At 47.3% G+C, this 24615-nt stretch overlaps 4 protein-coding genes across 4 annotated transcripts; all 4 read right to left on the reverse strand.

Annotated features, from left to right (window-relative positions):
- Positions 1-1544: 1544 nt before the first annotated feature.
- Positions 1545-3338, reverse strand: N7484_001471 (sugar porter family MFS transporter; the record flags this gene model as incomplete). The annotated part of the gene is made up of 4 exons (XM_057111891.1): positions 1545-1921; positions 2001-2581; positions 2641-2878; positions 2942-3338. Coding segments are annotated over 4 exons (1593 nt in total), but the record flags the coding sequence as incomplete, so codon positions are not given.
- Positions 3339-4057: 719 nt separating this feature from the next.
- On the reverse strand, positions 4058-5239 carry N7484_001472 (glycoside hydrolase family 16 protein; the record flags this gene model as incomplete). Its single annotated transcript, XM_057111892.1, has 3 exons — positions 4058-4399; positions 4448-4910; positions 4968-5239. 3 exons carry the CDS (start codon positions 5237-5239, stop codon positions 4058-4060), a joined length of 1077 nt encoding a protein of 358 aa, XP_056976629.1.
- Positions 5240-16354: 11115 nt separating this feature from the next.
- Positions 16355-19064, reverse strand: N7484_001473 (beta-glucosidase; the record flags this gene model as incomplete). The annotated part of the gene is given in 7 exon segments (XM_057111893.1): positions 16355-17660; positions 17718-17880; positions 17942-18191; positions 18243-18465; positions 18526-18647; positions 18659-18852; positions 18938-19064. 7 exon segments carry the CDS (start codon positions 19062-19064, stop codon positions 16355-16357), a joined length of 2385 nt encoding a protein of 794 aa, XP_056976630.1.
- Positions 19065-20321: 1257 nt separating this feature from the next.
- Positions 20322-24328, reverse strand: N7484_001474 (uncharacterized protein; the record flags this gene model as incomplete). The annotated part of the gene is made up of 2 exons (XM_057111894.1): positions 20322-20812; positions 21013-24328. The coding sequence occupies 2 exons, from the start codon at positions 24326-24328 to the stop codon at positions 20322-20324; spliced, it is 3807 nt and encodes a 1268-aa protein (XP_056976631.1).
- Between the last annotated feature and the right edge of the window lie 287 nt (positions 24329-24615).

The raw sequence follows: 24615 nt of genomic DNA on the forward strand, positions 1-24615 counted from the left end.
TGGCTGTTGAATTGTCATGGTCTTCAGGTACGTCTCTTTAGATGGATTCGGCTCGCCGTTTTCAATGTTTTGTACGAGTCATCCCGCCAATATGCAACATCACCATTACTTCCATGTGGACCGTTGTGCCTGGAAGACTCCAAATCATGAGCATGTGGTACCCCTGAGCAAATTGAACGGAATGAATAGGGTGCTATCTGCGAGCCCAGCGGGGGCAGCGTTGAACATACCGAAAATCCCCTGTGCTGTCTCGGACCAGAGCATCATGCAAATATCCTTTCCCTCTGCACCCGCGTGTCTGGACTTTCCTGAGTGCATACGGGCTTTCAGGCATTTGAATTGCACTTCTTCACATGCCGCTTCGTTGAAAGTTGACGTGCAGAGGCAACCCGTGCTCCGGTCGAATAAGTTAATTTCTTCCGTATTTCTTGAAGCGCCCAGAGTTCCCCTTGTCTGCCGTACTCTTTGATGGAAAAGATCAACAGCCTCACACTATCCTTCTACACATGAGTTTCAGTCCTACTTAACCGTGGCAGATTCCGTCAAGAAGGACGTGACTGGGACAGCGTGTTAGCGCCGTGGTCCGCCTGATTTCCTCTACAGCCGTTGGGGGTGTAATGGGCTCTTCGGACCTGTTTGCTTCCTCTGGCTTCTGTCAATTTGCTTGCAATGCGTCAGAAATGATGAGTCTGGGCTTCTGCACGGTTGAGGTTAACACAGTGAGCTCGGTTCCTGATAAAAATCACAACCTTTTTTTCTTGGGCTTTTCGCGCGATTGATGGTCAGTGGGTTCCAAGGCGGGTGCTTTCTACGGTCTCGGTCGGACTCAGTCCAGTTTGTACTCTGCGTCTTGCGAAGGTCCCGTGGGCTCAATATCGTTGCTGTTGTTTTTTTTTTTTTTTTTTTTCCCCTGAGCTTCTGCTTAGTACTGTTTTTTTCGGACTCGGTCCGGTATGTACTTTGCGCATGCGATGGGTTTTTTTGCTCTCGGGCATTTCAGGTTTGAGTATTTTCGCGATTGCTCTTATTCTGGATGTTTCTGGGCCGTTTTTTGAGGATGTTGTATTCAAGGCGGTCTCCAACTCGGTTGGTTGCCATTCGTACATTCTGTTGCAGCTTCTCACTGCCAATCAACGAAAACGCCAGCGATGGGTCTGCACTTCTCCGCAGTGCTGGCGACTACTACCTTCTGTTGTTTTGCCTGTGCTTGACGACATGTTGGGAAGCTAGGACAGACCCCTTTCTGCACAGCACTTGTGTGTCTTCGCGCTTTCTGTCCGGTTTTATGTTTCAGTCTTCATGTTCATGACATGAAAGCGTTCTGTTGTTTCGTTTAAACCTATACTTTTGATCATTGGCATCCGCCACATGGAAATGAATCAAATTTGTTTCTTCTTATGACAATCCAATACAAAGCATGTAAAGAATACTTCAATTAGATCCTCCTGAGAATGAGAAAATACGATGACATGAAAGTTCACAACATAGTTTGCATTCCTAGCTTCAAAGCCTCCGTAAATGAAGATTCTCGATTTCGATCATTCTCACGTCACACTTTCAACGTGCTCCGCTGCTTCGTCTCCTTTGGCATGCATGACATGCTTGTCTCGAGCTTGATACTTCTCAGGACGCTTACTAGAGATTGCTTCCTTGTCGAGGCATGCCAGAAGAGGCGGACTGCCACGATAGTAGTCATCCATGTCTTCCAAAGTCCGACCAGCAGTCTCTGGGTAGAACAGATATACAGTCGGTATGATTGAAGCATTCAGCACAACCCAGATGATGTAAAACTTCCAGCCAAGGTTTTGGATGCCAATTGGTGTGATTTCGACAACCATGAAATTCATGATCCAATTTGTTGCGGCTCCCAACGCTGCTCCCTTTGTTCGCATTGTGAGTGAGTTGATTTCGGTAGGATAAACTAGACAGTCGAAAAAGTTGTTAGAATTGCAAGGAATTGAGTTAAAACATGATTGGGAAGGTTGTCATCTGCAACTCACGCCACGGTACACCCTGCATGCCAATGCCGAAGAAAACGTAATACAGGAAGAAGAATGCCACTGATGCGGATGCCACTTGCTCTCGATGAGGATATCCAGACATCTCATTGTATCTTATGAGCGCCGTGATGAAGATGTAGCAGAAGCACATCCCTGCGCAGCCGAACATCATCAATCTACGACGGCCCCATCGCTCCACGTTGGGGATGCCGATCAAGGAAAAGCAAAGGTATTGGACACTGTTGCATGCTGTGAGTAGCCTTGCCAGTGATTCACTTAGCCCGACTGATGAGCTGAGAACGGTCGGGAGATAGTAAGATGTCACATTGATTCCGGTAAACTGCTGGAATGCCTGCGCTCCCATGCCCAGCACGAGACGACGGATTGTGTTGGTTCCTGATTTCTCTCGAGCTCGACCACGGATAATGTCACCGAAACCGACGCTATTGGATCTCTCGTACTCCACACTGTATTGTATCTCGCTGAGCTGAAGCTGAACAAAGGCGTCGGTAGTTTGTAGTCCCTCGAGATCGGCGATGATCTGGAGAGCCTCGTCCGAACGATCGTGAGCAATGAGCCATCTATGAGTAGAGAGGAAACGGTAAGCCTCTATGTGAAAGGTCTGGGTGTCTAGACGTACCGAGGGGACTCAGGAAGCCATGGCACCGTGCAAAAGATCATGATGTTGAAGATCATCTGGAAGGACAAGGGGAAGCGCCACGAAACCGGACCATTAGCAAAGGAGAGACCATAATTTAGCCAATTTGCAAGGGAAAAGCCGACCAGGAGAAGGCAATTCTCAAGGATGACCAGTTTCCCTCGCCATTGGACCTTGGAGGTTTCAACCTGCCAAATGGGCGCTGTTGAGGTGTTAAGACCTGTCCACGGAAGAAAGGAAGATTAGCACTCATGCAATGCAACACTTGAAAGCTAGATCATACCATTTCCGATCCCAGCCACAACGCGGCCTGACATCATTTGGCCCAGACTGTAAGAAGAGGCCTGCAGGATAGCACCAATTGTCATAACAATTGTGCCAAGCAGAACCGTGTTCCTTCGACCAAGTCGCTCTCCGACGGAGTAGGCAAGCAAGGAACCAAGACAACAACCCACGTCGTAAATAGCAGTCACAGTGCCGAGGAGTGTTGTCTTGGTAGGTCCTTCAAGGTCATGACGCCAAAGAAAGTCCTGTGAAATGACAACTCCACTGAATACCCCTTGATCATAGCCAGACAGTGTCATATCTGCACCACAGGCCAATGTAATCCAGAAGGTAAGCCATCCTCCCCGGAGGCCGAAGTAGGGCTTTGAAGATTTCCACATCGTGAGCAGGAAGGCATCTAAACTCGATGCCAGAAAGCGAATTCAAAGGGCACCCATTCATGGCGGTTAAATATTCTCGAGACCCCAGTATCCATTGCAGATGAGTGGATCCGGGGTAGAAACCAGCTTGCTATCCCCCGCAATCGTTACTCCAGTGGCTTGCCCCGAGGCGGGACCCCACCGTACGATCATCTCTTCGGTATCAATCCGACGCTTTTTGCAAGGGTTTTTGATTCTGGGGGATCCCAATGGGGCAAGAATGTGGGGGATCCCGCGTGGGTCTCGGTCCGGGTCTGCAGATGATCTTCAAGGCTTCGCGTGCCCGTGTCGGGGGTCGAGCGGGACTCGAGTCGGGGGCAGGTCTCGGCAATGCGACCGTTCGAAATCTAAAATTAAGTTCAGGTGTGATCAGTTAAGGGTTATAAAGGGGGATTGGCCCTGCAGCTTCTCGAAAAAGGAATGTTGAGCTGCATTGTGGAACGGCCGATGAGTTCTGAATGCTTGTTGATTCTATCAAGATTGAAAGGAAGGAGAGAATGCATGAATTTAGGTCTGGTCAGCCCTGCAGGTAATCAAGTAGTAATTGAGTTTAGTTATTATCCAGTTACGGTCACCACTGCTGTGACGTGCATGAATACATACATAAAGTCAACAGGAGGAGAAATATCTATGAAATGTGTTTGTATGATTCATTAACGGCAATTCAAAATACAAATGAGATATGAATGTCTTCTCTATGTGCTTGCTTGATAAACCTTGAAACTCTTAAACTCCCAGTATGCCGTCGTAAAATTTGATGCGTTATCCATCACAAAAGTCTCGCAACTGTCTGGACAACCGCTCTGTGTGGTATAGTACTTCGTCGCAGATGCCCAACCTCCACAAAAATCGATGTTGGCAATAATGCTCTGGTTTTTGAAATGATTCCCGATGTTGCACTCTGTACTTGGGAAATCTGCGTATGCCTTGCCCCAAGTGGAGGGATCGGGGCTCCCCGATGTAATGTCAGATGGGATATCAGCGCGAACCCAATGCCAGACTCGAATTCCGGCATCCCGGAGCTCCATCGCATAAACCTAGAAATGGTTAGCCAAAATTCATTGCTGATGAAGAAAGCGACTTACTCCACCACCCTGTGCGTTAAATTCGGGTCCATATGTGGCCTTGGCACCTTTCACACCACATCCCGATTCGTCATGCGATTCCCAATAGCAGGTCTTGTACAATGCAGTACCGGTCTCCTTGCGTTTCACGCCCATATTGCATCCACTTGATGTGTGAAGGGTTGCTTGGTTGCCCCATTCACCCATGTTCACAGCTTCCATGACATCGATCTCGCCATGCTCGGGCCAGTTACTTGGGTCTGTGAGCCACAGAGCTGGCCAGATACCGCAAGCATAAGGAGTGTGCAAAATGTCGAACACGAAAAGCCCATCGGCATAGGTATTATTAGATGTGATCCGGACGGATTGGCGGCCATTAGCCACTTCGTCTTCCCCACTGTATGTGGTGTCCACTTTCAACACAGCCGATGTGTTTGTAGCGTATGTTAAATTGAGCCATTCAGACGCAGATCGGTCAATGTACCTGCAGGAAAGTGATTAGCTGAAGACATTCCTGAAATGACATCCATATGATACTCACTGGACAAATCCACCTGACGGGTCAGAGGTCGCATAATAGAAATTATCGAAAAAATCAGACCCAGAATAGGTATCCACCAAACTGTAGTTAAGTTGGGTATAACTGGGGTAGCGATTGGCTCGCACTCCGAGCACAGCGCCCACAATAACAGCAACGATAACCACAACAACACAAGCTGCGACAGCGAGCTTTTTGACTAAAGACCATCCTCGCGGGTCCCAGACAGAATACCCCGCGGTCGCGGGACCCGCCGTTGTTGCCTCAGGGCCCATATTCCAAGATCCGTAGGCAGGTGGCTCGCTGATTCTCGAGAAACCGGATTGCCTGATATTGTGCCCAGATGACCTGTCGTATAGATCAAGGCTCATGCCGCGGAGATAAGATTAAGGTTATCGAATCGTTGGAAAAGACATCTGCCGTACCAGGAACGTTGCGGACAGTTAAAAAAAGAAAAGAAAAAGAGACCAAAAAAATTGACCATGACCCACGATTAAAATATCTTCACTCCAAGATGCGTGATAAAGATTTGCCATTCGCCATTGGTAAGGCCGCGTATCTTGCCAAGCCATGATGACGAAGTGCCGCGGCTGCGACGCTGACCACGCGTCCCGCTGATACGTGGGTCGCTGACAGGGATCTAAGCCCAAAATAACAAGTTTCTGTCTCTTGTAAAATCGCCCAATTCGCTGTCCGAGATATCTATGGAGCAGACCCTGCAGGATTGTCTTTCACGTTTCGTGGATCCTACTCAATATGGATGACTGTTTGGTAATTGAGTAAAGCAACTCACCACCGAGCGGGCTACCTCCGAACACCTGTGCAAAATGCTCAATGCGACGAATTACAACTAAATCTCAATAAAGTCAGCGTAGCCAGAATCATTCTTATGGACTGACCCTGTTCACACTCTTTATGTTATAGTTCCGAGTTTTGATTGATTTCTCTGGGTAAAGTCCATGGTCAAAAATACATATTTGGAGCTCAAATGGCCAAGTTAATTGTGCTTCAGCAACGCCATAAAGTGGAATATTAAGTTACGCTAAGCTTTCAGATCCCAAGGATAAATCATGTTTATCACAAGAAATGCTAGTAATTGGAGATAAGGTAATATATGGAAGTCCTGTCCCCGAAATCAATTCGTGCATTTACTTTTAGTGTAAAGTTTTTGGTCTAGCCCGCTCGGTGTGGATCCCTCAAGCCTGAGAGTAAGGGCTCTAGACACGTGACTTGCTGTGAAAAAAAAAAAAAAAAAAAAAACAAAAAAAAAAACAAAAACAAAGAGTGAAAATGCGGTCGCAGATCGATCTGCAGTACAGCCAGATTTAAACCATCCATGTGGCCTTACTCCTAGCCAGCACATCCAGCTTGTCTTTGGCATGTACATTGGTCTCATCTGACTAAAAGGCTGCGGTGCTTTCATATACCAAGTCACATGACTGACTCTTTTTCGGTTCAGGCACCAAAAACGGGGTCACGTATTTTGGATTTTCCTTTCTGTTGTGGGGTCCCAGGTTGATTTTTAGCGGGAGCTATTTTTTCTACCGGCACTTGCAACTGTAATATATGGTGGGAGTTGCACGCCAATTTGTGAGAGATATTGGCCAGTGGGTTAAGTGCGTGAAGAATCTCTCGCTGGACGACTAAGCTACGCAGGCCGTAGCTTGAAGGCGTGAGAAGGAGCTCGTGTAGATACTAGATTTGCTTTAATCGGTTTTGTTTAATGCACATTCATAGAAAGTTGATTGAACCTTAACTATGGGCACGAAAAAGTAAAGCTGGCAGAAATGAAGTAATTTGATAACTATTTGTATAAATATATATAGTGTGCTACTATTAAGGCCTAAAGCCGTGACACATCTAACCCTACTAGCTAGGTGTGAGTGCCAGTGACCACCCCAGAGTGTCGGAAATGCCCCAAGGCACTCTGTTTTCGAGATCTAACAACCTCAATACGCCACTCAAGGAATGTTTAAAACCCTTATTCTGGGTCTTCTTCATACCGTACCCAATTCCGTCTAATGAATGCTTTTAATTCTGAAAAGAATTCCTCGATAGGATTTAAGTTAGGTGAGTAAGGGGGTAGATACACTAGCTTTACTCCCGCCTCGGTGCATATTTCCGCGATACGATCCGAATGATGAAAAGATGCGTTGTCCATGACTATAACAGACCTCGGCTCAGGCCATCTTCCACAATGCCGAAGAAGCTGATTAATGAAGTCCTCGAAGACTGTAGCATCCGTGGAGCCCTGAAATACACGAGATAGCAAGATTCCATCTTCGTAGTATGTAGGTAGTATCTAGTACCGCTAGTCACGATGAAAGTTGGCTACCTGTAATGGAGCCGTGCCTAATAGAGACCAGCCTGTCCGTCTAAACCCAATCCGTTTATCACACCTAGACTCATCCACGTAGACTAAGTGATACGATTCAAAGTCGGATAGGTTATGTAGATAGAAATCTCGTAGATCCGCATTTTGTTCCTTTGCTCTCTATCGAGCCACTTTTTTCGACTAACCTACCGAAGCAAGAGCCCGTTTGAGACTCGATGCTATGACCTAGATATAGAACTCGTCCCATAGAAAGATAGCTATCACGTCTATATATAGCCCGGGCTTTTCGAGGAGGCGATCGCATAGTGCTTCTATCATCGGAGGTGTTATGGTCCGTTGTTGACCTACCCGAGTCGGTGGCGCTCTAACATTTCCGAACTGGCGGAGGTTATTGCTGATGTTGATGATGGAGCGCTTACTACATTCAGCAGCTTTAGCTATTTAGGAGGTAGTTAGTGACTTGCTCGATATCATGTTCTAAATCATATCGAGCTTTGAGATAGGTAGTCTTAGAGCCATGTTACTAAGAATTCTGGATCTTAATAGAGGAAATTTTGGTAGGGGCCAGTGTAGGTTCGCTAAGAAGGTGCGTCGGGCGACTCTATCTGCTCACCCTTACTTACCCCTCTGCTTAGTGAGCAGGTGAAACGATTCTAGGTAAAAAAGGTGGCGGATGCTAGGTATTAGGAAATGCACGTGATAGGTATCCTCGCAGTCCCTGGGAGCTTGGGGGCCATCGCAAAGCTATGGCCCTCAGAAAAAGGTGGTTGATAGGCTGGTAGCATACGCTGGTTTCGCCAAAGTAACAATAAAATGCGATCTCGTATTGTCTACTCGCACGCTGCAAATAGCGAGCAGTAACTGACTTTCGAGGTAATACTGTCGAAGCGTGCTTGGGCGGGACCTGGCTGATTCTCGCATCCTGCGCTTAATCTAAGTTTTCGGCGTGGATCGCTCCGATTCCTGGGAAACACTCTATAAGACTAATAGGATACTTAATCGGAGCTGCGCCACCAATTTGATTCCATGTCTTAGTGTCGCGGAGTCAGTCACCTAATTATGAACCTAAGGCATATAAATCTTTTAGCTAAGTTAGATAGATGTCCATCTACTATTATATTATCACCTCCTATGGACCTATAGGAACAGTATTCGAGTTAAATAGACTAAGTCCTATAGTACACCATTCATACAGGGGCTAGCATATAGGTTTAGAAGTTCTATACGCTGCTTTAATTAGATAGTAGAGGTATTTATTGCCTATGTCTACTCTCGATTTCTATAACCCCACAAAACTTACGAACATAACATAATAAGGGGAATACCAAGGAGGAGAACCCATATTAATAGCTATAGAAGTACCACGGCAATAGAAAAGAGCTAAAATGCTCTATTCATCTCTCGTAGCTATTGATCGTCTAAAGTGTGAGGCTAAAGTTGATCTAGCGGAACGGCGAGCGCAACTTGCATCGATGAAAGAGTAATAGACACGCTAGCAAATAGAAAGACCAAAGGGAAAGTCGCTCTCTCCATAAATTCGCTAGTGGACTAGTAGGAATTCTTATAGAACCATCTAGTGGGAGTGCTTTATAGACGGAAGATCCGGACCACCCAATTTAATCGCGAGAGACGCAGCTATCCATAGTGATATCGCTTTGCGACACTATCATCTCCAACAACAAGGAAGTGATTAATAAAGGTTGACTATTAAATCCAGTTTATATTGGTCGGGACCAGGTAAGACTCCTTCGCGATCGCAAAGTCAAGGGGAGACTTGATGAGAAATGCGTATGAGCGCATAAAGCCTATCGCAACCGGGCTATCAAACACCGAAGTAGCTAGCTCGGGAGATTTAGGAACAGGCGAAGAGATGTCCGACGAATTTACTCTCTTCGGAAGCTACAGATACCGTACCCAAAATTCATAGTTCAGCAAATATAGAGGTACCGGCTTAATATAGATCTTGCTCCTATTCCAAATGAGATGAAGTCTTAGGTCTTCGGTTAGAATAATAGAGCGTCCCTTGACTTTTTGCGTATATAGCGCGTCGATGTGATGACCAGATTCCTTTGTAACTAGCCATAGATGGGTGTACAGCTCATCTAGGAGCGGGGTTGCTAATTCATTAGAAAGGTAATCATAGACCTCGTTAGGGAGAAGGCCGACACCAGGATTTCCTAGTATATATTATATAGTCTCTGTCTCGCTCGGAAATTATACGGAGTCGTCGTCGTTCGCGCTATGAGGACGTCTCAGAAGCTCTTTATTCAGGGCATAGGATAGAGGAAATAGGGCGTTGGTGTGAGGAGACATCGCATCTTAAGGTATTGTAGCCTAGAGCTAGGATTATATATTTCTTAGACATGCAAAGGAGAGGAAATGCTGGTATATTATGGATTCCAAATTTATAGCCCCCACTTGAATCAGGCGGAGTAATCCTGGGTACTAATTTCATTAATTAGTCTAGCGCCGTGATTTAGCCGTAGATATCTGGACTGTATAGCGGTAAACCACCTAACTTATTACGATTATATACCTTCTATGCTCATTACAGCTAAGCAGCTATTCACCTTATCGCATTTAAAGTCATTACGATCCGCTCCTACTCATCACATATTTAAACTGACTCCGCCGGCTAAAGAGGGGCGACCCACGTGGCAGCGCCCAACCATCTACTATGAACCAACCCACGACCTTATATCTACTCACTTTTATTCTTTTGGTCGCATATATCTATCATCAAATTACTAAAAGGATCCCGAGCTGGCTCATCGCTAATCAAGCTCTAAGGTCTCGATTTAAGCTCGTCCTAGTGATCAACTATAATATGCCCGCGCGCTCTGGTGGTATCGAGTAGGTATAAATACACCTGGTTGGGTTTCGACGTTACTAACAGAACTAGCCTTATATTTGTCTATGGCCTCGGATCTAACCCTGATACGACGTGGCGAGCTAGAAAGTCCATGAGCACCTTATACGCAACCGAGGAAACCCTACCGAGTAGTGATAAATACGTGAATTAGGTTAGCGACTTTCTTCCAAGTGACCTCCCTCCCGACGTTCGCATAGATGCTCGCATATTTTTCTATAACTATGACTTATACTGGAAGAGGGATGCGGTCTATACACGGCTCTAGACCATCGGGACCTATCTTCTTGAATATATTGACGGGTAGATCCGTCAGTCGAAGCATGTGAGTTTCGATAACACCTAGATACGGACTTCTTGCTTAGTATTCCGCGATAGGAGCAGGGTCGGTGTTTGGTCTTCGTGGGATATAGTTATGGGGGTCTAGTAGTTAAAGAGGTAAGTGAGCTTAGGTTCCTTCCATATTTCATTGCTTACTTTGTTAGGCTCTTGTTCAAGCGAGATGGAGGCGCGAGTTCAACCATATTGTGGAATAAATAAGGGCGATCTTCTTTCTAGGAACACTGTATCATGGGACTAGCTTTAGCCCCTGGGGTCGGCTAGCAGCATTTGCCTTGCACCCGCTAGGATCTAATCCACTGATCCTAGCTAATCTAGAATATGACTCTGTTGTGTTAAGTGATTTACACGAACATTTTCTTTCTAGTATACGAGATGATTTGTAAGTGGTTAACTTTTATGAGTAAAGGCGGCTACGTCTTCTTAAACTATGGTTCCTTTGATGGTAAATATTCGTGAGTAGGCCTTAACTAATGGTAATAGTATACTAATACCGAAAAGTGTGTTCCTAAGAGCTCGGCTACCTATTATGGGGTCGGCAAAATTGGTCTCGCCGTTGATCACTACGGGCTGAACAAGTTCGACTTAAGAAACGAATGCTATAATATAATCTTATCGAAGCTTACTAGAATGCTGAATCCGTTGGTTTAACCGAAGAAACGCCACTATTCTATTCCACTTGAGACTGTATAGACCTTTACCTAGCGTGATTAGGTTTAGAAGGAACTAGAGGGAAAGCTCTAGACACGGCACGAATATGCCAGCGTTCTATTTGCAGTTACTCTACACGGATTAGGGGGGGTAGGTAAATCCCAATTGGCCTTAAAGTATGCGGAAAGTAACGTATATCGGTATAACCCGATTCTTTGGATTGATATAATAAGCGAGGAGACTATCCGGTCGAGTTTCATAAGATGCGCAGCAAAGATCGGGCTTCCAGACGCACTAGATAAGTAATAGAGCGCGGCTCTTATAGACGATTGGGTTATCTAGAGTGTGCATCGATGGCTTCGCGACCGAACCGAAGCGGATGATGAATGGCTAGTTATCGTCGATAATGCCGATAACGTTACCTAGGGCATCAAGAAGATCATGCCGAAGGGAACCTGGGGAAGAATTGTTATTACCAGCCGGGATGACTAAAGTCATAAGCTAGTCTATGGAGGCTATGAATAAGTTCGAATTAATATCATGTCACTATAAGAAGCAAGAATGGTTCTTTTGCGCTATCTATCCGACGATATCGACTTACTTCTATAGACTGTGTAGGACGGCTACGATGAAGTGGTGAATAAGCTTAGGTATTTACCACTTGTAATTGACCTTGCCGGGGCGTATATTGGCAATAATAGTCTTGCCCCTGAATAGGCTATTACGCAGTATTTAAAAGACTACGAGAAGCATCGTGATAAGCTCTTGTAGATGAATCATCTCTAAGGACTATCCCCTATAGAGAGGACTGTCTGGACTATATGGGATACCACCCTCAAGAAAATTGAAATAGAGTATACGCAGTGGCATCCTAGTCTACTATTGACATTTCTGGCACACTTCCACGGTAATATTATCCAGAGTGAGATGTTTCGTCTAGCAAGCCTTAGCATATTCGATGTCAACGACCAGCTTAGCGAAGAGAACTTTGCTAGACTTTAAATATTTATTACGGAGATCGAAGGGGAATAGGACGACTTCAATTATCGATAGAGCATAAATATCTTAGTACGCTACAGTCTAGTATAGCGAGTATACGGACAGTGGCCTAGTACCACAATACACAGCCTGGTTTAATGGCGGGCAATTCATCGCGATCCAGATCAGCAATGGCGATGTTGGTACACCAAGTTTATACTTGCTACATGCTATCAGATCACGGAAGAGGACCACATACCAGAGTTTCGTCGGCATCTTATATTGCATCTTCCAGATATAACAAAGGTAGATGTGGAGTGTATCAGTACTATAGAAATAGGCAAGATTTTCATCTAGAGAACAATGGCAGATATATACTATAGTGAAGGCCGTTAGGACGAGGCCGAGCAGCTCCTTATGCAGATGATAGAGACTCGTAAGACGAAGCTCGGCGAGGACCATCCCAACACACTGACCAGTATGGCCAACCTAGCGTCAACGTTTTAGAACCAGGGCCGGTGGGAAGAGGCTAAGCAGCTCAACGTGTAGGTAATAAAGACTCGCAAGACGAAGCTTGGCGAGGACCATCCCTCCACGCTGACTAGTATGGCCAACCTAGCATCGACGTACAGGAATCAGGGCCGGTGGGAGGAGGCCGAGCAGCTCGAGGTATAGGTAATGGAGACGAGCAAGACGAAGCTTAGCGAGGACCATCCCGACACGCTGACCAGTATGGCCAACCTAGCATCAACGCTTTAGAAGCAGGGCCGGTGGGAGGAGGCCGAGCAGCTCTTTATGCAGGTGATAAAGACGAGCAAGATAAAGCTCGGCGAGGACCATCCCTCCACGCTAACTAGTATGGCCAACCTAGCATCAACATACAGGAACCAAGGCCGGTGGGAGGAGGCCAAGCAGCTCGAAGTGCAGGTGATAAAGACTCGCAAGACAAAGCTCGGCGAGGACCATCCCTCCACGCTGACCAGTATAGCCAACCTAGCATCGACGCTTTAGAACCAGGGCCGGTGGGAGGAGGCCGAGCAGCTCGAAGTGCAGGTAATAAAGACTCGCAAGACGAAGCTTAGCGAGGACCATCCCGACACGCTGACCAGTATGGCCAACCTGGCATCGACGCTTTAGAAGCAGGGCCAGTGGGAGGAGGCTAAGCAGCTCGACGTGCAGGTGATGAAGACTCGCAAGACGAAGCTCGGCGAGGACCATCCCGACACGCTAACCAGTATGGCCAACCTGGCATCGACGTACAGGAACCAAGGCCGGTGGAAGGAGGCCGAGCAGCTCGAAGTACAGGTGATAAAGACTCGCAAGACGAAGCTCGGCGAGGACCATCCCGACACGCTAACCAGTATGGCCAACCTAGCATCGACGCTTTAGAAGCAGGGCCAGTAGGAGGAGGCTAAGCAGCTCGACGTGTAGGTGATAAAGACTCGCAAGACAAAGCTCGGCGAGGACCATCCCTCCACGCTAACCAGTATAGCCAACCTAGCATCAACGTACAGGAACCAAGGCCGGTGGGAGGAGGCCGAGCAGCTCGAGGTGCAGGTGATAAAGACGAGTAAGACAACGCTCGGCGAGGACCATCCCGACACGCTAACTAGTATGGCCAACCTAGCATCGACGTTTTAGAACCAGGGCCAGTAGGATAAGGCCAAGCAGCTCGAAGTGTAGGTAATGAAGACTCGCAAGACGAAGCTCAGCGAGGACCACCCCTCCACGCTAACTAGTATGGCCAACCTAGCATCGACGCTTTAGAACAAGGGCCGGTGGGAGGAGGCCGAGCAGCTCTTTATGCAGGTGATGAAGACTCGCAAGACGAAGCTTGGCGAGGACCATCCCGACACGCTAACCAGTATGGCTAATCTTGCTTTCACTTAGAAATCTTCAGCACATCATGCTAAAGCTATTACTTTACTAAGAAAGTGCTTAACCAAGCAGAAGCAAATACTCGGCCTTAGCCATCCCACTACTTTATCTAATTCTAAAACGTTGTCAGAATGGGAAACAGAAGTGACACTAAACAACGAAGGCGAATGGGAAACAGATTAGGAGTGGGAAACTAATAGCGAATAAATAGGTAAACAAGACACTAGATATAGATGCATAGATTCTAGGCTTTAGAATTTATTTTTACACTGCATTTTCTGCTAATTATGTTTTCCAAAGAAATGTTCCAGCATAAATTGTTTTAATGCGTGCCCCTTGAAATGTATTGGCCTTATTGCTCCAGTCAGGTGCTCTTACAGAATAATGAGATGATATGGATGGAATGTCGTTAAGATGTTCAAGACGCTGCAAGATGCTCATATCTTTTTGTAAGACGATTACGAGTATATTAATGGGACTTTGTAGCATGTGATATGCCTTTCAATACGATTCAATACTTGAGATTGAGCTAGGCCGGATATGGATTAGTATGTTTCGGACTAGGGTTCGAGAACAACTCTGTGAAAGCAAAGTGGTGAAACTGATTTCGATCCATCCTGTATTCTAGTGGTTCCCGCAAATGTCGGCATCCGTAGATTCGTGGCATCGGTAGATCCCGACGCCCACGTAAGCTGGGCCACAAACCATCAATCGGGGGCAACTATCCACAACAGCTCATGTTCTGCTAACAGAACCACCAGTCACCTCAGCCCGGTGGATCTCGACAAAATGGTGGCCAACGCGTCGAAGAGAAAAACGGGAAAACAGGAAAACGGCAAGTGAAGTGGATTGACTACGAAGACTGATAGATGAAGGAGAGATCTGTCTGGACACGCCTGGCATAGAATTTACGGGGTTTAGTTATGGTGTTTTCGCCCCCTAGGAACGTGACGGGCCTTCGGTACTTCAATTTGCTGCAATTAATTGAAATGATCACAATGGACAACCGTTTCATCAAGATAGAGACTTGGTATTTCCGAGACATGTTCGCAAAGTTAATAGCGCTTGTAGCATTGGTGGTTCGATGGCGGAAAGAACCTTAGAAAGTCTACCTCAGTTCAAAAGATTCGGCAAGGCGAGAACTGCTCGCTATATTTATCCTCGTCGGTGTTTGGAGACATAGTTGAGGGGCCTTTTATTGTATTATGAATTGAATGGAGCTTGGATGTATTTAGGACGAGGCCATAATGCAGAAGGACGCATGCTCTTTTAGGGGGGCAAGACTTTTTCTATGCAGGGTTAATTTAGAGCTTTGTGTAATCTTGGCGGGCGCAAGCAAGGTTCGGAACGAAAGCATGGTTCAACTTCAACCATGCGTCATGTAAGCAAGCATCATCTATGTGTATGACAGTACCTTGACACTCGAGCCATTTTTGCTCCCTGGGTACTAACTTCATTACACATGAGGGCACATGACGTCCCTTCAATATCCCCTTCGAAAGTCCAGGGTAAATATGAATCTCTGCTTTTTCTTATGGGCGCAAAGGAAGAGGGCATCATCTTTAGCTGGCATCCTTTCCACCTGCTAAAATACAGAGACATAATGCTTAGAGAAGTATCAAAAGGGAGATTTTTTCAGCACTCAAGAACATACGGCCAGATGAGTCAACCCTTATACCACTTTATTAGCCACTTCGAGGTCAGGGCAGGTTAGTTGTGCTGGCCCCAGAGCGGGAGGGCACGGAGTCTACTTGCTGTTCCATCGTCCAAGACAAAGTTTACGTATGCTATTATATTATGAATGGAGACAAATGTTTAAGGTTGATCTTATAGGATGTGGAGCATGAAGCTTGACGGTCTTGGCAGACCCTGTAGATCACACTTGACATCCTTGGCATTTGGCGTAAGGCAATACATTAATGATCTTGAGACTGAGTACTTTACTACGATTGTTTCATCATCTTGAATTCCCTGTGATAGTGCTCTGCTGCAAATTATTGGATGAAAGTTCAAAACTTTGAGCAACGATGCAAACCAGCGACTTCTCCTAAGGTACAGTGGATCTTTCAGTTGGTTTTCTGTTGGTCTGTGAAGCTTGAGATCGATAGTCTCAGGACACTTAGCTGAGTAGTAGCCAGAGAGCTAGCCGATGTAGTAGTAAACAAACAACTGGCCTGATACCGAAATACGAACAGAACATCTTTATGCAAAGGTTAGATATAGATTGGTCTATGGCCATAGAGGCAAGCAATCTTAATGAAGCTAAACACAAAATGTGGGATCAACGGCTGAAAATTGAGCCAAGCCACAATATAAGATCACCGGCTAACCTATCTAGAATTAAATAGTCAAGGTCGTCTTAAGGGGCAGGTCTCTGCTGCTGCGACCAACATAAATTGTATATGTTCCCCGTTGCAGCAGCCATTCCTGTGCAGTGGTATCCCAAGTACTCAAATCGCGGCGCGTCAAGCTATATCTAACAGTGACCGACTTTCCCGACTTGATGAGGACCTTTTCAAATCCACGAAGTTGGCGAATAGGGCCATTGGGAACACCGACATAAAGCTGTGCGACTTCCTGACCATCAACACCACCAGTATTCTTGACAGTGGCGGACACGGTAACCAGCGTATCGAAGAGACGGGGGTTTCCACCCGGAAGTATCGATGCTCTGGCCGGGTACTTGGAAAGCGAAGAAGACTTCTTTGAAACCTTGAGCTTAGAGTAATCGAAGGTGGTGTACGAAAGGCCATAACCGAAGGCGTATAGGGGCTCGATTCCATTCTTGTCGAAGGCGCGGTAGTCGATGTAGACACCCTCTGAGAATTCTGACTGAGGGAAGTACTCGTAGATACCGGTGGGCTCAGACGGCTCAAGCAAAGCGCCGTAGTCAGATTCAGTTTTGGCAACAGTGTAGGGGAGTCGGCCAGAGGGGTTGGAATCTCCGTATAGAATCTCCACCAAGGCACGGCCGGTATCCTGGCCAGGAAGATGGGCATAGATGATACCAGTGACATTGGTGTGGTCGACCCATGACTCAATAGTGCGGATACCGGCATTGTGGACCACGACAATGGTGTTGGCGCAGTTATCAGCGACGTTGTTAACAATTGTATCGCTGTGAGTATCATATAGACCTGCACGATCATAGCCTTCTGTAGCGTATGAGTTGATGAACACCAAACATACATCGGAAGTGTAGTCCACCGATGGGCTTTCGGAGGTGAAGTCCCAGAGGACAGACGAGCCATCTTCGTAGGCTCGGCGCTGGATGGCGCTGATGGGAGCATCGACGTAGGCGGGCGAGTTAGCACCGGAACCGCCGCCAACATACTGAGTTCCGTTTTGATAGAGGGCTGATCGGGTTGCAGAGCTGAAGTCCCAAGATGTCGAGAGGTCCATGGTCATTGGGGTATAAGCATCGTAGCCAAAAACGGAAATCAGTTTCGGAGACTTAAGAGGAAGTGCTTTGTTGGTATTCTTGACTAGAACGTGCCCCTCAATGGCGGATTGAAGAAGGATTGGTTTCGCTTCTTGAGATGTAGCAATGACCGCTTGATGAGCTGCGGAAGCGCTGGTGGGCATCCCAATGCCCGGGTTAGGGAAAACCGAGTCCTGGTCTAGATAGTACCATGTCGCCATCAGTCTGTCAAGTGAATTAGTACGAGACGGGAATTTTTCTCTGACCATGGCATGCACCTACCTCGTGATCATATCATCTAAGCGCGAGGCTTCCATTGTTCCGTTAGCAATAGCAGTGGTCAGATTACTGTTCCAGAGCGAAGATGAGGGCATGACAACGTCAAGTCCAGCATTGGCACTAGCAATACCACCATGCTGAGCTCCCCAGTCCGTCACCACATAGCCTATTCAGGGGTTTCTTAGTACTTCTCTCAATCGGTCAACATCAAAGTGGACCATTCTTACCCTGGAAACCAAGCTCAGTCTTCAATAAGCCATTAAGAGTCTTGCTGTTCTGGCAAGCGTATGAGTTGTTTAATCGGTTATATGAGCACATGACACAGGCAGCGCCAGCAAGGACTGCATCTTGGAAAGGCCACAAATAGAGCTCGTGAATGGTCTGATCATCCAAGTTGGAAGAAACAGATTGAACAGCATTACCATCAGAGTCGGTAGAGGGGTTGCGATTGGTTTCTTGTTCATTGCCGATGAAATGCTGCTTAAACATTAGATTCGACTTTCAACAAAGACGGGCTGGCTAACATACCTTCAAGGATGTCGCAACATTTTGGGACTGGAGGCCTTTGACAGACTCGGCGACCAGAATTCCACTGAGATAGGGATCGGTAGAGAATCCTTCCCAGTTACGTCCACCAAGTGCTACACGACCAAGAGGACCGACGACAGGGCCAAGAATCATGTTCACACCCTTCTTGCGGTATTCTTTGCCCATGTAGGTAGCCCGGTCATTTGCAAGATCACGATTCCAGCTGTGGAGAGTGTATGTTAGCAAGAACATGGAGAGCTCTCAAGTTAATCTCAAAAGATACCTGGCTCCAACAGAGATCCCCGATGCCCAACTGTTGACGTAATCTGTTCCTCTCTGTAGAGAATTTGTCAGTCCATGAACATTTGAGAGTTGAAAGAGACGAATGATGCAACGGTTGAAGGACTGGCACTCACAAGACCATTTCCAGCATCACTGACGCACATCCCTGGAAATCCCAAGCGTTCGATAGCTTGAATATTTCCAGAACAGCCAGTATTGGATGTTACACCAGCTGTGAGATTAACCTTCTCATCATCAGAAAGTTTCGCAACGAAAGCCTTGGCCTTCACATATGCAGCTGCCCAGTCTCCAGTACCAGATCCCACAGCTATTCGGCGAGTCAGTAAGTTCTTCAATTTAACTGAAACCGACTCATGAAATGACCGGGATCAAATTTTAAAAGGTAGACTTACGGGACGGATAGACTGCCGGAGATTCGCCATAGAAATGGCTGTCACTGGTAATGACATCTTCAGCTACAGCATATCTGCCAAGGGCAAGGCCCATCAATAGGCTTGTCGTTCCCCAAGAATTTAACATGCTAGGCAGAGGAACTGGAATACTCTACTGAATTCAAAGCCCAGGGTTTCTATCGAGAAAAGACGTCCCTTTTATACACTTTCCACTGCTGCTCTGCATGACAACTCTAACCCCTCCCCATGTTCGTCAAATTTACATAACTACATCATCCCACTTTCTCAAATCCAAAGCGGGTATATATCGGCAGAACTCAACCCTGTACTTCCCCACAAATGACAAAAAGAAAGTCCCGGGGCGTTAGGGTTCTTCACTAGCTTCTTGGTCAAACTTGGCGACCAGCCTCAAAGAAGCTTCGGGTGCGGAGAACCTTTCCTTTCGAACAGTCCGTGCGCCAAAATGGCTTGGTATAATCTGGGTAAATGGAAGCGAGACCGAAGACTATGTGTTGGGTTATGCAGGTGAGGTAATGCGTCGTTTCGGGCGCGAACTCGGTATGTGGGGAAATCTCCCCATGGGGGTCCGGATCTTGCGGACGGGATATCGATTGATGAAGCGGGGTATAAAGGTCATTGCACATAGTACTGAGGTTGCATTGCAGCTGACCAGTGAGACTATGTATCTCGATTAAGCAGTTAAAAACTTACATATTCCATGGCTCTACTAGTACTGACAAGTGGATTGTGGGGCTGCTCTAATGACAACAACTTCGGCCTCGCTCCAAAGTTCACGTCCTTGAACTCTGTTGCTTAAGTACTCGAAAGGCTTGCTAATCTGGAAGCTTGGCAAATTTTGCAAAACTTCTAAAGGCTAGAACCTTAGTTAACATAGATTGTAGAGTGTGTGAATATCACGAGATGTACCAGGAATAACATTATATAAAAACGATTTCCAGGCATTGGTATTGAATCACTCGACTCAACAGCAGCAATCAACAAGGCTGGAACATCTTTCTATCAGTGCTATTTCACATTGTATACCACTTTTTAATGGAGCTGCCCCACAAGAGTTCGGAAGTTGACCCTGGGCATGTGCACTTTCATTCAGTGGGACTCCAGAACATCACGTGCTGCATCATCTCTAAAGTCCTACCTCTAAAATTGGTAGGAATCTACTATTTGCTTCTAAAAAAGCTTCTTCGTCCCAAGATAGTCGAAGACGAACAAACGAAAATGATATAAAGTAGTTGAACAAGTTATAATCAGCCGCCATGGGTATTCTCAAAATCAAATCATAAATCTTGCGCATCATAATGTCAAGTGTATCCGCACGAAAGATGTGCTTGTGACCAAAGGGTATAACAAAATAAAGCCACCGAAATCACGCAAGCTGACGTTCAACATTCCGGGGCCCTGTTAAAAGGGTCGGTGGAATTGGCGACACACGACCACGGAAGCCATGGCTTTCCCGAGAGCCGGGTCGTGGTGGAGGAGGTGGAGGTGGAGGGCGACTGAAACCCGGATGGTGAGGATATGGGTGAGGATGAGGATGGGAGAAGGGATGAGGTGGAGGCATTGGGGGTGTAGGAGGACCACCGACAGTCAGACGGCTGAAGTCACCAGGAAGTTGTTGTGACGGATAGCGGTATTGGGCTGGTTGTTGTGACGAGGCATGAGAGATGTAGCCCATGGACCTGGTGGGATCACCAGGAAGGGAGACGAGGGAGGCGTTAAGGGTGCGTGCGATGTCTTCGATAGTGACTTCCATTGGGGCGATGTAGGTGGTGTTGCTCTTTTCGGACCAGGCCAAGACGTGGCCGCAGACTCGGCCGGTTGATCTGTCAAATACCCATGCGCCGGAGTCGCCAGGGGCTTGCATAAGGTTAGCTTCAAGAACATTTTACTTGATATATGGGTAGATTGGTCTTAAAAATCCGGTGGGATCGGTTATTGTTTACCGGTTTAACAGTAACAGGCATGGGGAATCACAGGGGTATAACAAAGCAAAAGCAAGGGTATCTAAATAACAATCGTATAGACATAAACATGGATCTGCGAAGTGCGCCTCTTACCTCCAAAGTTCCCATTGACACAGAAGCTCGTCGAAAAGGAGTGACGACCATGCAGCTTAACTAGCGTCATTGCCTTAGATATAAGGCCTGATTGTAGGCCACTTGTCCGGCCACAACAATGGACTTGCAAGCCACCCAGCTCTTCCATCCGAGCAATTTGATTGAGAAATATGGGTGGGCTTTGAGCCGCTCGTCCAGGAAGGGGCCTAGCAGGAGAGGACGTCGTGCTGTCGACGATGATATTGCGAGGGTCCATGCGAGCGTCATCGACTTTGATGAGAGCCCAATCAATCTCATGCTTGATCCCCTTCCACATCCAGCGCCGCACACCTGATGATGCATGGATGTAGCCTAAAGAATGCGAGGCAAGATGCTCGTCATCTCGATCTTCGGGTGACGGAAAAAAATCCTCATGGACGTCATCAATCGCAGGCTGGGTGACAAAAAGCCGTGGCTCTTCACCTGGCTCGATACCGGTTGTGTCGCCTATTGATGCAGCGTCATCATCTTCGTTGTCGGGATCAATGGATTCATCGTCGGAGGATTCATCGTCGGATAGCCAGTATTCATCATGGCCATCTCCTGGACCCTGTGATATTGATGCGCTATCATCATCCTCAAAATCCGATATCTCGAGGTCAAGATTTTCTTCTGATTGTTTATTTTCGGTGTGGGCATGAGTTAAATGCGTATTCGGGACGGTAGGGGTGTGCGTGTTACGAGGCCAATTACCTGCAAAACGAGCCGGTACATCTTCGTCGTTGTTCTCGGATTCTTCATCGTCGCTCGGAGCCTCAAGCATGTGATGAACTGTCAGACCATAGGGCATTCCATCAACTAGGACTGCACCGCCATACGAGACTGGGGGCAGATGTTCCTCATTTTGGAAGGCACCAATGGAAGCGCCACATAACGGTCGTTGCTGGTAACATGGATTCAGTTCTCGTTGACGAAAAGGCGTTTCGTTAGATCCGTTGGGGCGTGTCATCGCCGGCTTGCGTCGTTTATTACGAGGAACCTTGGATCTTTCGATATCACCCCGAATGACGATAAGATCCCAATCATCACGACCCAGCTGAAAATGTTTTTTCAGAGCAGAGCGAACTTTCTTGACGCTTGAACAGGTAACACAGATGGTGGTCCGTGCGGTTTCGAGCGATTCTCCGGTCATTATGAGATTAGCTCCACATGATTCATTTGAGTCTTTCAGGATTTTTTGTAGTAGGCGGCTCAACTTCGGCATCATCTGGAAATTCCATTCCTGTAGATGCGCATCAGGTATTTCGAGATTAGGAAGACGCCTGACCGTGCGTTTCTTGGCGGGTTTCTCTAGACTTCTTTCCTGTGCACCCCACTGGCGGGTCGGTATGCTCGGTAGCTTCTTACCAAGGTCAGCTGGCTGACAGGCAGACTTATAAGCGGACACTTGCTCATTTGCGGGTGTAGACTCTGGGGCGGGGACAAGAGCCAGTGGTAGGCAGTCATCCAGTTCCTCGGCAGGCGGCGCGGAGAAGATGTCGATCCGACAACATGACCAGAGAATCTTGCAGATGGTGTACATAAAGTTCATCGAAAAAGAAAATGTCCCGTCGGGATCAGACAAGTCGAGGACAGGATAGTGGTAGATCTGAGGAACACGGAGAGAGAGGTCCGTCATGGGTTGCGTAGAAAGATGGAAATTGGGTGCATCAAGACAAAGTTGCACGGCCTGCAGGTACGCACCACCGCACTTCGCCCCAAGCTTCTTGACGTAGAGATCCTCAACGCGGTGTTTGAACCAGGAACGGTCATATTTCATTTTCCATAGGCGCCCAACCGGTGCCCACAGACCAATTTCCAGCAAGATCAGACCGAGCGAGTAAAGATCATAAGCCCATGCACCATCATCTTCGACATTCCTCTTGTCTTCTGGGTGACGATACATGGCCGTACTCAATGGCTCAGGGGTGGGTCCGTCTCCGGAGAAGCGAGCTGGGGAGGTCAGATAAGGACGACGAAGGTCAGGAGACAAGCCACCATCCTCGTTGTTTGCATCTGTCCGACCGGGAAAGAAAATGACATTACTGCTATTGATATTACCATGCACGACGTTTTGACTTCTCAAGTGCAAGGCAGACATCAATAAATCATAGGCAAGCCGAAAGCGGGTCTCCAGGTTTGGCATCCGCTTCTCACGATAGTCTTCTGCGGAAGGGGAGGGGAGAAGTGAGACGAGTGGCATGGGCTTCAATTCTTTCAATAAATCACTTGGATTGGTGAGAAATGGGAAATAATCAACGGGCATCTGATAAAGAAAGGCGTAACGGGCGTTTGGCTCATCAATGCAATAGCCTAAGAATCGTAAAAGACCAAGATGTGATATCCTGGCATTCTGCAGCAGTTGATCGAGAGATTGTTGCAACTTTTCCAGTCGGGTATTCTTAGCGTCCTTCTGGGAATCCGCCATGATAGGCATAAACTCAACCAAGACGGAAACATGAGATTCTTTGATAGAGGTCTTAAGAGCAGAAGAGGCGGAAGTATTTAATCGACCAACGGCACGCGAGTTCGAAGACGCTGCAACTGGCTCATATGGTGGAGGATTGTTATCAACGGCAGCTCCATATAGCTGCAAAGCAGATCGTTGAATGATAAGATGATGGGGGGAGATGAATGATGCAGCGAAATCACGCTGCATAGTAGGAGATGAGGTATATTGTTCAAAGAGTTGCTTCGGGCTCTGGACCTTTTCTTTAGATTCAGAGAAAGAGCCAAGGGGAGAGTCATATGGTGAGGCCGGAATGGGTCGAGCGCGCCGCTTGGTTGAAGACATGCTAGAGGCCATTGTCCGACGCGAGCGGGAGAGGTCGTATAAGGTGTCAATACAGGCCGTCAAGTCACTCAATATTGTTTGCGAACGGCTGATATCATTGTCTGTCCACTGGGTCTTGAGAGGTCCGACGGCTTCTTTTGACGGGTCCACCTTGCGGTCTTTCGAGGGAAGCGGGGGGTCAAGGTGCTGAACTCGTTCGGCATCATTGAGCAGGTCCTGAATTGTAGACATGACACTCTCAACCACATCGCTGAATCCAGCCGCAGTCAAAGACTCATCGATATCGTTGGGCTGAGCGGCGCTGGCGTCGCTCCAGTCCAAACCCCAGGCCAACAGCCGGTCCCGTTGTTTCTGGAAACTCTGGTGGAGGGCAACGAGTTCCGGATCATCGAGTGCCTTTGAGGCGGTGGTGACACTCTCACAGGATGTTTTGGTATCGGTATACAGCTTGGTGAGGCGGCGCTGGAGGAAGCCGCCGCCTCCTCCGTGGCGCAGGACGGACATGGCGATAACGATTCGATCAGGACAAAGGGATTCGAAAGATCAAAATTCAGAGTCGCGTAGTATCACAGATCCATCCTGAGAGGTTCAGATTTCCAAAAATCCAACGCAAGCAGGAAGATCAGGAGAGAAGAGATGGACCATCCGTGGGTGCCTGGGCGCGGCGATTACAGTGATAGACCCGATGCGGGAGGATTGAAGGGAATCCTGTTGCCTAACCAATGAGAATGTCCGATCTGTGCAGTGTAGTGGAGTGGGCGGGGTCACGTGGCAGGCATCTAAATTGATGT

This window comes from Penicillium longicatenatum (assembly GCF_028827895.1).
Source record: "Penicillium longicatenatum strain IBT 33135 chromosome Unknown contig_1_segment0_segment0, whole genome shotgun sequence".
Taxonomy (NCBI): Eukaryota; Fungi; Ascomycota; class Eurotiomycetes; order Eurotiales; family Aspergillaceae; genus Penicillium; species Penicillium longicatenatum.